Genomic DNA, 12,659 nt, shown 5'->3' with positions numbered 1-12,659 from the left:
GATTAGGAAGTCATATGTTGGCTTTCAAAATATATTACTGGATTTGATCATGAAGGCCAAAGTTAGTCATTTAAATTTTGATTGCTTACAATGACTAATCAGTGCCACAGACACTCCTATTTTCTATTAGGTTTGAATGCAAAGTTTTATTTTTGCTTTTAAAATACAATCTGCTATTTGACCTTGAGTGAACCTGAAGGTCAAAATCAAGTTCAGTCAAATGGAGATTGCTTGTGGTGACTAAAACAACGGCAGATAAACCCATTGGTGCTATTAGACATGATTAGAAAGTCATATGTTGGCTTTCAAAATAGGCTGTCAGTTTTGACCTTGAAGGTCAAAATCAAGGTCACTCAAGCATTGATCGCGTAGAGTGGATAAACAGCCTTCCGATGTCAGCAGGCCTATTGTTAACATATATATATATATATATATATATATATATATATATATATATATATATATATATTTTTTTTTTTTTTTTTTTTTTTTTTTTTTCAATTTTTTAACCATCTGGGGCCAATGGTGTCGTACTTTTAATGATATGAGATAGAAATTTACTTTTTTTTCTGAAAAGTTAACTCCGCGAACTTTCAAGCCAGCCGTCCAACATCTTTGTACTCCTCATAGAAGTTGTGTGATGACGTGCGCAATGCAACTGTCCAATCGGAATTGGTTCACCGAACACATTCCAAGAGAAAGTCAAACTCCATGGAAATAAAAAGGTTGTGTTGTAAGCCTTTGTGTCATAGCAGACAGAAATTGCTTTGAGATGTGGCATAAAGACAAACAAAATGCATAGACCATTTTGTATATATTGTTCAAAATGTGCATTTGTGTTTATTGTTAGAACCTTAATTTGTAAATTATGTTGGACAAGATCCCACACTAACTTTATAAAGTGTCAAAATAGTTGTTTATTATAGTTTGCTGTGTGTTTTGAATAAATCTGTGAACATTATTTACCGCTTTATTTTTTCTTTTCTTATTTCTGACTGTGAACCTTTATTACACTTATAAAACACCACTATCGCATATATATTCTGAAAGTACAGGTTGTCCTGAAAAAAAGAGACATATCACTTGATTGTGGGATGCAGGGTGAGCTTTTAAGAGCAATAATAAAACATTTATGCTAGTCGAGTGAACAGTCCAAAAAATGCCCTCCAGTGTTTTAAACCAGTGTTTTAAAACACCCCATTTTCCTTCTTCATAAGTTAAACTCCATTTCACAGGCTTTTATTGTTTAGTTTAGATCAGAAATGTCCACTTCTTTTGAGGACACAAAAACCACAGCCAATTATACTTGTGAGGCAACAAATGACAGCTTGTGTTGTCCAAAGAAGAACAAAGCAGAAGCAAAGACAGATGAGTTCAAATAAAATGTGCGTTTGTACCAGCGGCGGCTTCTGCAGAAGGAAAAAGAAGCTGTTTTGTCTTTCTGGTGAAAGTACAGAATGCATCTCTTTGTGTGTGTGTGTGTGTGTATGTGCTGCAGCATTATGATTCAGTCCGCTGTGGCGCCTTTTAAGACATTGGCTGGTGCAGACAGAGATCATCTCGCACACATGACAAGCACCATCCAGATCAAACACACACACCTGTTTACTGAGCTGCAGCCATGATAGCGGAGCCAAGCGGCTCAAGGAGCCAGTTCTTTCGCTGCACACTCAAAAGGAAATCTCTGCACGCGTTGTGCTGCAGGACTGAAGGAGTACCAGAGCAAACGGGGCGTTCGACCTCCTCCATATCTCACATTAGCTCCTCTGCATGACACAGGCATGGAATTAACCAGCAATATTTTGTTTTGTTTGTTTATTTTCCCCTGTTATTCATATAAAAAAATGTGAGCAAGGAAAAGCTGATCTGGGAATCGGGCCAAGAGATTTAATTAATCACAGGCACGGTAGCGTTTAATACACACACTCTCTTTTACGTGTGTGCTTTCATTGTGTAATGTATCGTGTTGCCATTTCCACTGCAGGTAATATTGGAGCAGAACTGTCTTACAACAATGTGGGCATGTTCATATCATCTGATGCTGGCAATAGCTGGAGACAGGTGAGCTTCGAACCCAACTCCAACACTTACGCAAACAATGTCATTACAGCGACAACCTCCATCTGCAAAAAAAGAGAGAAAAGAACAGGAACAGAGGCGTTTCTGCCCCCTGCATGATGTCCTCTGTTCTTCAAGAGCAAATAATTGGACTTCTGTGCTTAAATTGATGCATCAATTAATATAGACTTTGTAGGTGCAGCCCCCCCAACCCCCAAACAGATGAATGGATTTCAATGAAATTTCAAACAGTGGTAACAAACCTTATGAAGATGCCCGTGAAGGAAAATAATTCCAATCCGACACATTCAAAGGAAGATAATCGCAGTCTTGTGTTCAGCTGATGAATCGTGTCACAGATTTGACTTCATGAGTGCAACTGGTGTACTGGTTTATGAAATTTAATAAAACCTCTATACAATCATAAAACATCATGTGATGATGTGCAGGAAGCAAAACTATTACTATCCAATGTCTTGAAGGGGAACTTATTTATCTTTTTTAAACATAAAACTTTTTTATACATAAAACAAATCATTAGACCTTTTGGGTTGTTCAGTACAGAAGTTGACCAGTTTTTATCAATTCAGGAATTTCATCACAAATCATTTACTTCCACCATTATATTATGAATGGAAGCAACTTGTACAGTGAAAAAAAAATTTGGAGTGCTATTTACTTGAAAAAACCTAGGCAAGTTTTTTCCACTCAGAAATTCCAAGTAAATTTTACAAGGAGAATTCTTAAGTAAATTTACTTGCATACATTTGTTTATCTAAAATAATAACTCAAGTAACATTTACTAGCAATTATCAAATTAATATTTTCATTTAATTTTGAAGTCTTTATTCATAAAAAGTAAAACTTTTCAGCTGTTCCCCGTGTTTTCACTCAAGGTTGCCACAGCAGCTCCAATTTGGATCTGTATGTCGATTTGGCACAAATTCTACACTGGATGCTCTTCCTGATGGACTTCCACATTACATGAAATGTGGCAGGGGTGGGGTTTGAACTGGGAACCATCTGCACTGAAACCAAGGGCATCCAGTGTAGAATTTGTGCCAAATCAACATGCAGATCCAAACTGGAAAACAAGGGGAACAGCTGAAAAGTTTTACTTTTTATGAACAAAGACAGAGTAAAATTCAATGAAAATATTCAGTTGATAATTGCTAGTAAATGTTACTCAAGTTATTCTTTTAGATAAACCAATATATGCAAGTAAAATTTACTTAAGACTTCTCCTTGTAAAATTTACTTGGAATTTCTGAGGGAAAAAACTTGCCTAGGTTTTTTCAAGTAAATATCACTCCAATTTTTTTCAGTGATATTGCAGTGTGTGTGTGTGTGTGTGTGTGTGTGTGTGTGTGTGGGCGGGGGGGAATCATCATGTATCAGTTCGTGAATGTGTTCACAGATGTGCTTTTTTCTTCTTCTGACATTTTTAAGCACATACTTTTTACATTTATATCTTCATCTTGAATGTAATTTAAGACAAATTCAACAGTTTCTCAGACTGTAATTTTACCTCTATTAATTTTAAAAGTTGCTCACACTGACATAAGTGTTTGCCCCATTAGTTACCTACTCAACACTTAATACCTGATAACTAAAGGGTGTCTGTATGCAGGGTTTTTTTTAGTTAAATAATTTAACAAAAAGTAAAGACTTGTTACTTCTGGATCTATGGAGTAATTTAGTTCCTGACACCAACTGTCAGGAGACCCTTTAAAATTTTCTATCTAAATGTCCTTAAGTTCTAACACTGATTTGAAAACACTAACATATTTAGGATTTATTTCAAGTTTCTAAATTGTTGTTTAAGTAAACTACTTTGATTTAATTGATTGTGTAGCTAAATATGCAAACTCTAAAAGCAGAAACACATTTTACTGGCATCTGTCAATATGAATGTCTGAAGAACCGACCTACAATGGAAGGACGATTTATGCATGATTTGTCCTAAGTTATCACTCATCTTTTATTCTGATCTCAGAACCTGGTCACTTATCTTTGATCCTGATTGCTGACCTTTGAAAATGAATATATTTCTTCTCATCAGTGACCTTTGATCTTGACTGTTTGTCTTTGATCCTGATTGCTGACCTTAGAAACAAAGCATGATGATAAATCCCATCAGTGAACTTTGATCCTGATTGCTGATCTTTGAATATGGACCTGATATTCAATACTGATTACTGGCCTGCGAGCAAAATTATTGACCTTTGATCTTAATTACTGACAGTTGAAGAGAAACATGGTGATTAATCCCATTTGTTGACTTTGATCCTCATTGCTGAAATTTGATCCTGATTTCTCACCATGAACAAGATCTCAATATTCAATGCTGATTAGATTGTATAAGTTTATCTTTGAAACTGAACATATTTTATCCCACAACTGAATTTTCATCCTGATTGTTGATCTTTTATCCCGAGTAATAATCTTAAACTCTAATTGCTGACATTTCATCCTGATCAAGGTACTGCCTGCAGAAACTCAGTATTATGTTTAATCCCATCGCTTAATTTCCACCCCGACTGCTGACTGTTTGATCTTAACTGCAGTCTGATGAAACTGAACATCTGGTCAGTAAACCTGATTGCTGACCTGATTAAATCCTGATTGCTGACCTTTAAACATTAGCCTGATATTCATCATGGTTTGCTGACCTTTAATGTTAACTGCTGATGTTTGGAACTGGACATGACATTTAATTCCATTGGTGATCTCCGGTCCTTATTGCTGACCTTTGATCCAAAGTGATGAGCTTTGACTCTGACGGCTGACTTTTGATCTTAACTGCTGTCTGTAGAAACTAAATGGGATGTTTAAGCCCATCAGTAAATTTCAACCCAGAGTGCTGACATCTGATCTCAGCTGCTGTCTTCTAATGTTTAAGGTGATTATTAATCCCAACAGTGAATTTAACTGTTAAATCCTGACTTAAATCAACGCTGATTGCTGACCTTTAAACATCAACTTAATATTCTACATGGATTGCTGATCTTTGATGTCACCTGCTGACCTTTGGAACTGGACATGATATATAATTTTGCAGGTGAACTTTGATCCTGATTGCTGACCTTTGTTCTTAATTGCTATCCTTTGAAATTGAACATAATGTATAATCCCACCTGTGAACATACAGTAGATCACAGTTGCTGACCTTTGACCCTGATTTTTACTCTTTGAACTTGAATCTGAGATTTGACACCATTTATCTTGATTTCTCAGCTTTGATCTTGTTTGCTGACCTTTGAGTTTCATTGCTTTTCACCTGCACCAAAATTTGATGTGTTCTTGTGCTCCACCCAGTCTCACTTTAGGTGACAAACAAGTAAATAGACCCCGGTGGAGGTAATTCATTCAGTTGGCACAGCGTAACTCACTGTCACGGGTTTGAATATGCAAAAACTCAAAGCAGCATTTGTCTGACACTTTGCCCAACAGTGTAATGATAATTATGAATATTATTTTCTTTCTTTTTTGGTATGTTGATTCAGATTTTCGAAGAGGAGCACAACGTATGGTTTCTGGACCAAGGTGGGGCCCTCGTTGCTGTGAAACAACCGTCTGTTCCAACCAGACACTTGTGGTATGTTCACTGACACATGTAGGTCCCTTTACTGAATCAATGTGTCCCTTTTTTGTAAACCTGCTTTTAGTTTAATCCAACTCATATTCCCCAAATGGAAAGCAAATATATAATATTTGACACTCGATTCATTTACTGATGCACTTCCACTGTGACTCTTGATGGGGGGGATCCATATGCAATCTAATTTCACAGATTTTTTTTTCAAGCCACTTATAAACAGGCAGCAGTTTGAGACACACACACACACACACACCACCACCACCCTTTTAGTGTTTTCATTAACATGTCGTCCTCCTCTTGCCAAATCGCTGCCTGCGCTTTGCCTCAGTGCAGGCTAATCCAAGTGAGACCAGATCTGTTCTCTGGTTGCTTTTGCAACAATTTTGAAATTAGTTTTAGAGCCACTGAAGTGTAGCCTGCTGGTTTTTTTTTTTTTGTCTCCCAATCAATTTTAAGTGTGATGGTGAAGTGAAGCAGTGACGGGCAGAAAGACGCCTGTGCATCTCCGCCGCACTGTACAGCAGCTATGCAGGAATATTGCTTCCTCAGCCGGTATTAAGTTAAACACTTCCCTGGCTGAATCTCATAATAGGTGCATGTCAGCACTTGTTCTGTTGTCACTTTAGCCAAATGAAAGCAGTGGAGGTTTTTTTCTTCTGAGCTCAGGCCTCCGCAGTGTTTCAGCCCGTGTCACATTCAGGTACATCCAGTCGTTCCAGCATCAGTTGATGGCTTGTCAGCATCAATAATCCAGTGCCGTGGCGATGAAAGCTGTCCAATTTTTCCTCTCTCTCACCACTCTCTTCAGTTTTGCAGTCAAACATGAATCTTTTGTTTTTTGTCCTGTTCATGTTTCACTTGGAACCTGTGACATCACTGTTTTTCTCTCACTTTCTCCCACTGAGGCATTTTTTCGGACATCTTGGCTTTGACACCCTGACAGACTGCGTCTTACAGATCCCTTTATGCTCAGCTGTTTGATATTTACTCTAAGCTACACTTGCTAATTGCACAGAAGCTCAGAGACTCACGTGTAGAGGCAAACCGAGTCCTTCTGAGCTCCACCTAAATCCTCCCGTGTGACCAGGCTTTAATAAACATCATCTGGTTCTCGCCACGAACGCTTCCGCCTGTCTGATGGAAACGCTTTGCGATGCTTGTACGCAGGGTGCAGTTTTGACGAGGGCAGACAGTGGACCCAGCACAGCTTCTCCTTGGTGCCTCTGTTTGTGGACGGTGTCTTGGTGGAGGCCGGAGCTGAGAACCAGATCATGACGTAAGACCAAGTATTTCAAGCGAGGCTGTTGGGGGGGTAATTTTATGATGTGTTGTGAAATGATTGAAGGTGGTTAGTAAATTATTATTTTTTTTTTTTCTGTTGGTGGTGTCGCCGACCGAACGGTCCCCTCTGAAAATTGGTCTACCCTGCCTCCACTGTGCCTTCTCTGAGTCTGACTCTCTACACCCAAAGTGATCAATGTCAGTAATGTGATTATTAACCATCAGATGACAAATTAAAACCTCTTAAATCATCCTAAAGTCAGTTGTAAACAGAAACGAGGTTGTTTTAAGCAGAAACAAGGTGATAATCGGTGAATCGCTACCGACGCTCTGAAATGACATATGTGCTCCCCCGTATTTTATTATGAGATAATGCTGAATTTATGTGGAAACGATTGTTGTCCAAAAGCTTTAGATATCTGTTGCTGAGATAGATGATGACTGGAGTGAAATCTGAAGCAGAAACGGGGTGATAATCCGTGAAATCGCTGCCAACGCTCCGAATAACGCATACGCAGTGAAGGCAGGGCGACAGATTTTTAGGGGGGACTGTTCGGTCCGGCAACAGTTTAATAACAACAGGTGCAAAAACATCTAGTCAATCAATCAATCAATTTTTTTTTTTTTATATAGCGCCAAATCACAACAAACAGTTGCCCCAAGGCGCTTTATATTGTAAGGCAAGGCATACAATAATTATGTAAAACCCCAACGGTCAAAACGACCCCCTGTGAGCAAGCACTTGGCTACAGTGGGAAGAAAAACTCCCTTTTAACAGGAAAAAACCTCCAGCAGAACCAGTCTCAGGGAGGGGCAGTCTTCTGCTGGGACTGGTTGGGGCTGAGGGAGAGAACCAGGAAAAAGACATGCTGTGGAGGGGAGCAGAGATCGATCACTAATGATTAAATGCAGAGTGGTGCATACAGAGCAAAAAGAGAAAGAAACAGTGCATCATGGGAACCCCCCAGCAGTCTACGTCTATAGCAGCATAACTAAGGGATGGTTCAGGGTCACCTGATCCAGCCCTAACTATAAGCTTTAGCAAAAAGGAAAGTTTTAAGCCTAATCTTAAAAGTAGAGAGGGTGTCTGTCTTTCTTGATCTGAATTGGGAGCTGGTTCCACAGGAGAGGAGCCTGAAAGCTGATGGCTCTGCCTCCCATTCTACTCTTACAAACCCTAGGAACTACAAGTAAGCCTGCAGTCTGAGAGCGAAATGCTCTATTGGGGTGATATGGTACTACGAGGTCCCTAAGATAAGATGGGACCTGATTATTCAAAACCTTATAAGTAAGAAGGAGAATTTTAAATTCTATTCTAGAATTAACAGGAAGCCAATGAAGAGAGGCCAATATGGGTGAGATATGCTCTCTCCTTCTAGTCCCCGTTAGTACTCTAGCTGCAGCATTTTGAATTAACTGAAGGCTTTTTAGGGAACTTTTAGGACAACCTGATAATATGAATTACAATAGTCCAGCCTAGAGGAAATAAATGCATGAATTAGTTTTTCAGCATCACTCTGAGACAAGACCTTTCTAATTTTAGAGATATTGCATAAATGCAAAAAAGCAGAAGGAAATGCAAAAGGAAGGTTGGAGATTGGCCTATAATTAGCTAAGATAGCTGGGTCAAGTGATGGCTTTTTAAGTAATGGTTTAATTACTGCCACCTTAAAAGCCTGTGGTACATAGCCAACTAACAAAGATAGATTGATCATATTTAAGATCGAAGCATTAAATAATGGTAGGGCTTCCTTGAGCAGCCTGGTAGGAATGGGGTCTAATAGACATGTTGATGGTTTGGATGAAGTAACTAATGAAACTAATGAAAATAGTGAAACAGAAAGTGAACTTTTATTCTCCCATTGACAATTTTTAGCCATAATTACTGTCTCAGTTTCAAACTGGAGGAAATCAAGCCCAATTTTAAACAAGCTAAATAGTAAGAAAGATAGTTGGACATCCTCTACATGTAGTGATTACATAATTTTTTTTTTCCATTGCTTGTATCCCTTCTTTGGTGAGAAAATAATCAAATGAAAATAAAGCTGCCATGCTGAACTAGTCTCAGTTGGAATTCTGCCCAGGTATCGATCTATTGAGAGTGAGCTTGATGATAGAAGTTTTGCCCATTTGATTGGATGAATTGCAGACATACCACTCTGTAGCCTCTCAGCTCTTCCAGACCCACAGCACAAACAAATGTAAAATATGGAAAATCACAACAAGACAATACTGGGTTACTATTAGTATGACTACTTCAATATATTGTTCATATTAATGCTACTGCGTTCTGTTGTTGCCCTTCAGTTTCAGAGCATGACTGCTCCGGAATGTCCAGTTCCTGCAGCCACATCCTTTATATTATATAAAGTGTTGTTTTATTTGTTTATTTTTCTTATTGTTCGGTACCTGTTGCAGGTTCTTCGGACATTTCAGCCACCGTTCTGAATGGCAGCTCATTAAGATTGACTATAAATCAATATTCAGCAGGAAATGCATGGAGGAAGACTATCAAACATGGCATTTACACAACCAGGTGAAACATATCATGCACGGATGTGCTCAAATTCAAGCCTTGAAATAAGTCAATATTGTAGCAATGATGGTGTTTATTGTGTCTCCAGGGTGAGCCTTGTGTAATGGGCCAAAAACAGATTTACATGAAGCGCAGGCCTGGGAACTACTGCATGCTGGGAAGAGACTATTCCAGAATCCTATCAGCAGAGTCTTGTATTTGCCGAGCTCACGATTTTGAATGGTAAGAGGATGTTTGTCCTGATTATGAAAAGAAATTTTTTGTCTTTCCATTTTTGGGTAAAAGGGAACAATAATGTCACTGTTGTCGAATACATTTAGGAGTTTATGGGCTGATTCCATTCATTGTTTTAGAATATACTGGTGGCTTTGTGCTTTAATTGTTGCACTGAGCAGCTGTCAGGTCTGACGAGATCCTCCAGGCATTGATTTAAAGGTCATATCCGGTCAAATAGTTCTGCACATAAAAGTAAAAGCTGGCTGCTTAAAGTATGTCTACCCTTTATGTTTGGTCTTTTATTTTTAACCACGCCCACTCAGTGATGTATCATGAAATAACCTCTTTGGTCGTGTCAGAAAGCTTCTCTGAAGTGACAAACAAGTCAGTTCGTCGTCATCAGTCAGGCATATTTTAATATTACAGGAAAAATAAATGCACAGGGCAAAAAAATATATATATAACAGCAATGCATTGCTATATTTTTAGCTTTTTTTTTAAAAAAAAAACTCACAGTCAAGAAGCTTCACCTACGTATATTTGTTATTTATTTTATTTTTTTTTTTAAATGCTGATTTTCACCCTTAGGTCATGTTTGACTTCAACTCAAAAAATGGCCAAAATGACTGACCTTATTCTTTTTACAAATGACATTGTTTTTATTAGTAGTAGCAGTCGTAGTAGTAGTAGTAGTAGTAGTAGTAGTAGTAGTCATAGTTGTAGTAGAAGTAGCAGCAGCAGTAGCATGTCATTTGTGAATTCGACATTGTTGCACGAACCCATTTTCAGAAACGTTGGTGAAAGGAGTTGAGTCAAAACCAGAAAAGAGAAATGTAATTCACTTTTTTATAATCATTATTGTTATTTATTTATTTTTTTATTTTTTTATTTTAAGGTGAATCCATCAAATGTGACAGGAGACAGATAAATGTATAGCTGTTTGGAAAAGTTATGCAAATCAGTATGTATTTTTATATTTACTCACTGAAATTTTCTTGTCTTTTACTTCTGACTTCTCAAAAGCCAACCGTCTCAAAATTACAATACAAACCCTGTAATACAACAAATTTTGTTTGTATTACAGGGTCTCCATCTCCATGCAAGCCAACTTTTGCTTTTTTTTTTATTATGTTATTTAGTATAGATCCATTTGTAGACCTTTAATTTCACTTTGAGATTAAGAATGACTCTCAAATTTGGATTTGTGTCATTAGAAAAATAAAATGCATCATTTCACCGTTGTTACTAAAACATTTGTACAGAAGTACTTTTTCTTTCTTTCTTACATGTCTTTCCAAGTTTGGGTGTTTTGGACCTCAATGAGGAATGCAGTCTAATGAATTTCCTTCTGGTTTCTTAATGGGTTTCTAATAACCACATTTGTTACTGAATCTGCTGAATGAATGCCACATATTTTGAAGAAAATTAGTTTAACGGATGTGAGCTCTTTTCGAAATACTGCACAACAGACTTACTGATTATTACAGCAGCACAGACCAATTTGTCTGTGCTGCTGTGGAAGGTGCACTTTGGGGAGGTGATGGTCTTAGGGGAGGTGATGGTCTAGTGGTTAAGGTGTTGGGCTTGAGTCCAGAAGATCATGGGCTCAAATCCCCGCCTGACTGGAAAATCACTAAGGGCCCTTGGGCAAGGCCTTTAATCCGCTATTGCTCCCGGTATGTAGTGAGCGCCTTGTATGGCAGCACCCTGACATCGGGGTGAATGTGAGGCATGATTGTATAGCACTTTGAGCGTCTGATGCAGATGGAAAAGCGCTATATAAATGCAGTCCATTTACCATTTACCATTTACTTTGGTATTTGGTCGTTATGTTAAAATATAACTTATGATGTGGTTGTTCAAGTGATAATTAAAATCCTCTCTGGCACTATTTTAGTGGTGCAGCTTAGCTAAAATTTCCATAATTTAATTTTGTGATAAAAGCATGGAATTTGGCACACATGTTTTAAATTAACTTATGTTTCTTTTCAGATATGGAGCCTTCTGGAGCCTAATGAGCTACAGGGGTCAATAAAGAGTTACACAGGGGTCAAAATTTAAAAATGCTTCAGTCATGTTGAAAACTATACCACAATATTTGTCTGATCATAATGATTCCAAAAAGGTATAGTTTGGACTATCTATGACTGAATTCCATAAGAGTTATGTGGTAAAAACAGCAAAAATGGTGACAAAAGACAGTTTCAGTGCAGGGGTCAAAAGTTAAAGTTGCTCCAATTTTGGTAAAAAAAATATGGAAATTATTGGTTGAGTTAATATCATTTTAAAAAGTAATAGTTTGCACCATCTGTCATGCTTAGTTGTCATATGTCATAGAATCCAATGGATGTCAACCTTGTTTGAACCTTTACTTTGGAGACAAAGCATTCAGCACAGTCAAAACTATTCCATTTATTAATCCTGTTATTTAAACCAATAATTTGCATCACTGTCGGGTTTAGAATACTGTATCTTTGATAAGAGGAAGAGACAACCAGGCAATAAAACAAGTGAGAGATAGAATTCAATTTTAAGCTCGCGAGGAGTGCAGTCAGGCTGTACACCAAAGCTACACTAAAGTCTGGCCTGCGCTCCCGCTCTTTTTATTTAGGACTTCCCTACATACATGGGCGGTACAGCTCCTGAGGGGAAGAGTGATAGCGCGTGAGCTGTTGCCGCAGAACTGCTGATTGCACAATACATTCAGGACGTTCAGAACCTTTTTAATCTTGGGCTCGATTAAGATGTGTTTAAGACATCTAACGATTAATCACACTTCTTCTGACACAAGGACTAATGTATCATAATCACACTGTGGTTGGAACATTCAATTCTCTATTCTTTATCTCACTGCTCCGCTTACGGCTGCATCCTGCCTGGGTCATCTTCACATGTCCTGAAAAAGAGCTTAGCGTGCACACAGAGATACCACAACTTGCAGAAACACGTCATGTCACATATCTTAAG

At 38.0% G+C, this 12,659-nt stretch overlaps 1 protein-coding gene across 1 annotated transcript in view; it reads left to right on the top strand.

Annotated features, from left to right (window-relative positions):
- The window catches only part of sorcs3 (sortilin related VPS10 domain containing receptor 3), a 646,076-nt gene that overhangs the window by 489,182 nt on the left and 144,235 nt on the right, over positions 1-12,659 (top strand). Inside the window, exons 12-13 of the mRNA XM_034187360.1 lie at positions 1,985-2,061; positions 5,565-5,656. Of these exons, the coding sequence (XP_034043251.1) occupies positions 1,985-2,061; positions 5,565-5,656 (169 nt within the window). The remainder of the gene's footprint in view (positions 1-1,984; positions 2,062-5,564; positions 5,657-12,659) is intronic.

Source organism: Thalassophryne amazonica, chromosome 15 (genome assembly GCF_902500255.1).
Source record: "Thalassophryne amazonica chromosome 15, fThaAma1.1, whole genome shotgun sequence".
NCBI classification, from domain to species: Eukaryota; Metazoa; Chordata; class Actinopteri; order Batrachoidiformes; family Batrachoididae; genus Thalassophryne; species Thalassophryne amazonica.
The sequence above is the reverse complement of the archived record's forward strand: the minus strand, read 5'-3'. Positions and strand labels throughout refer to the sequence as shown.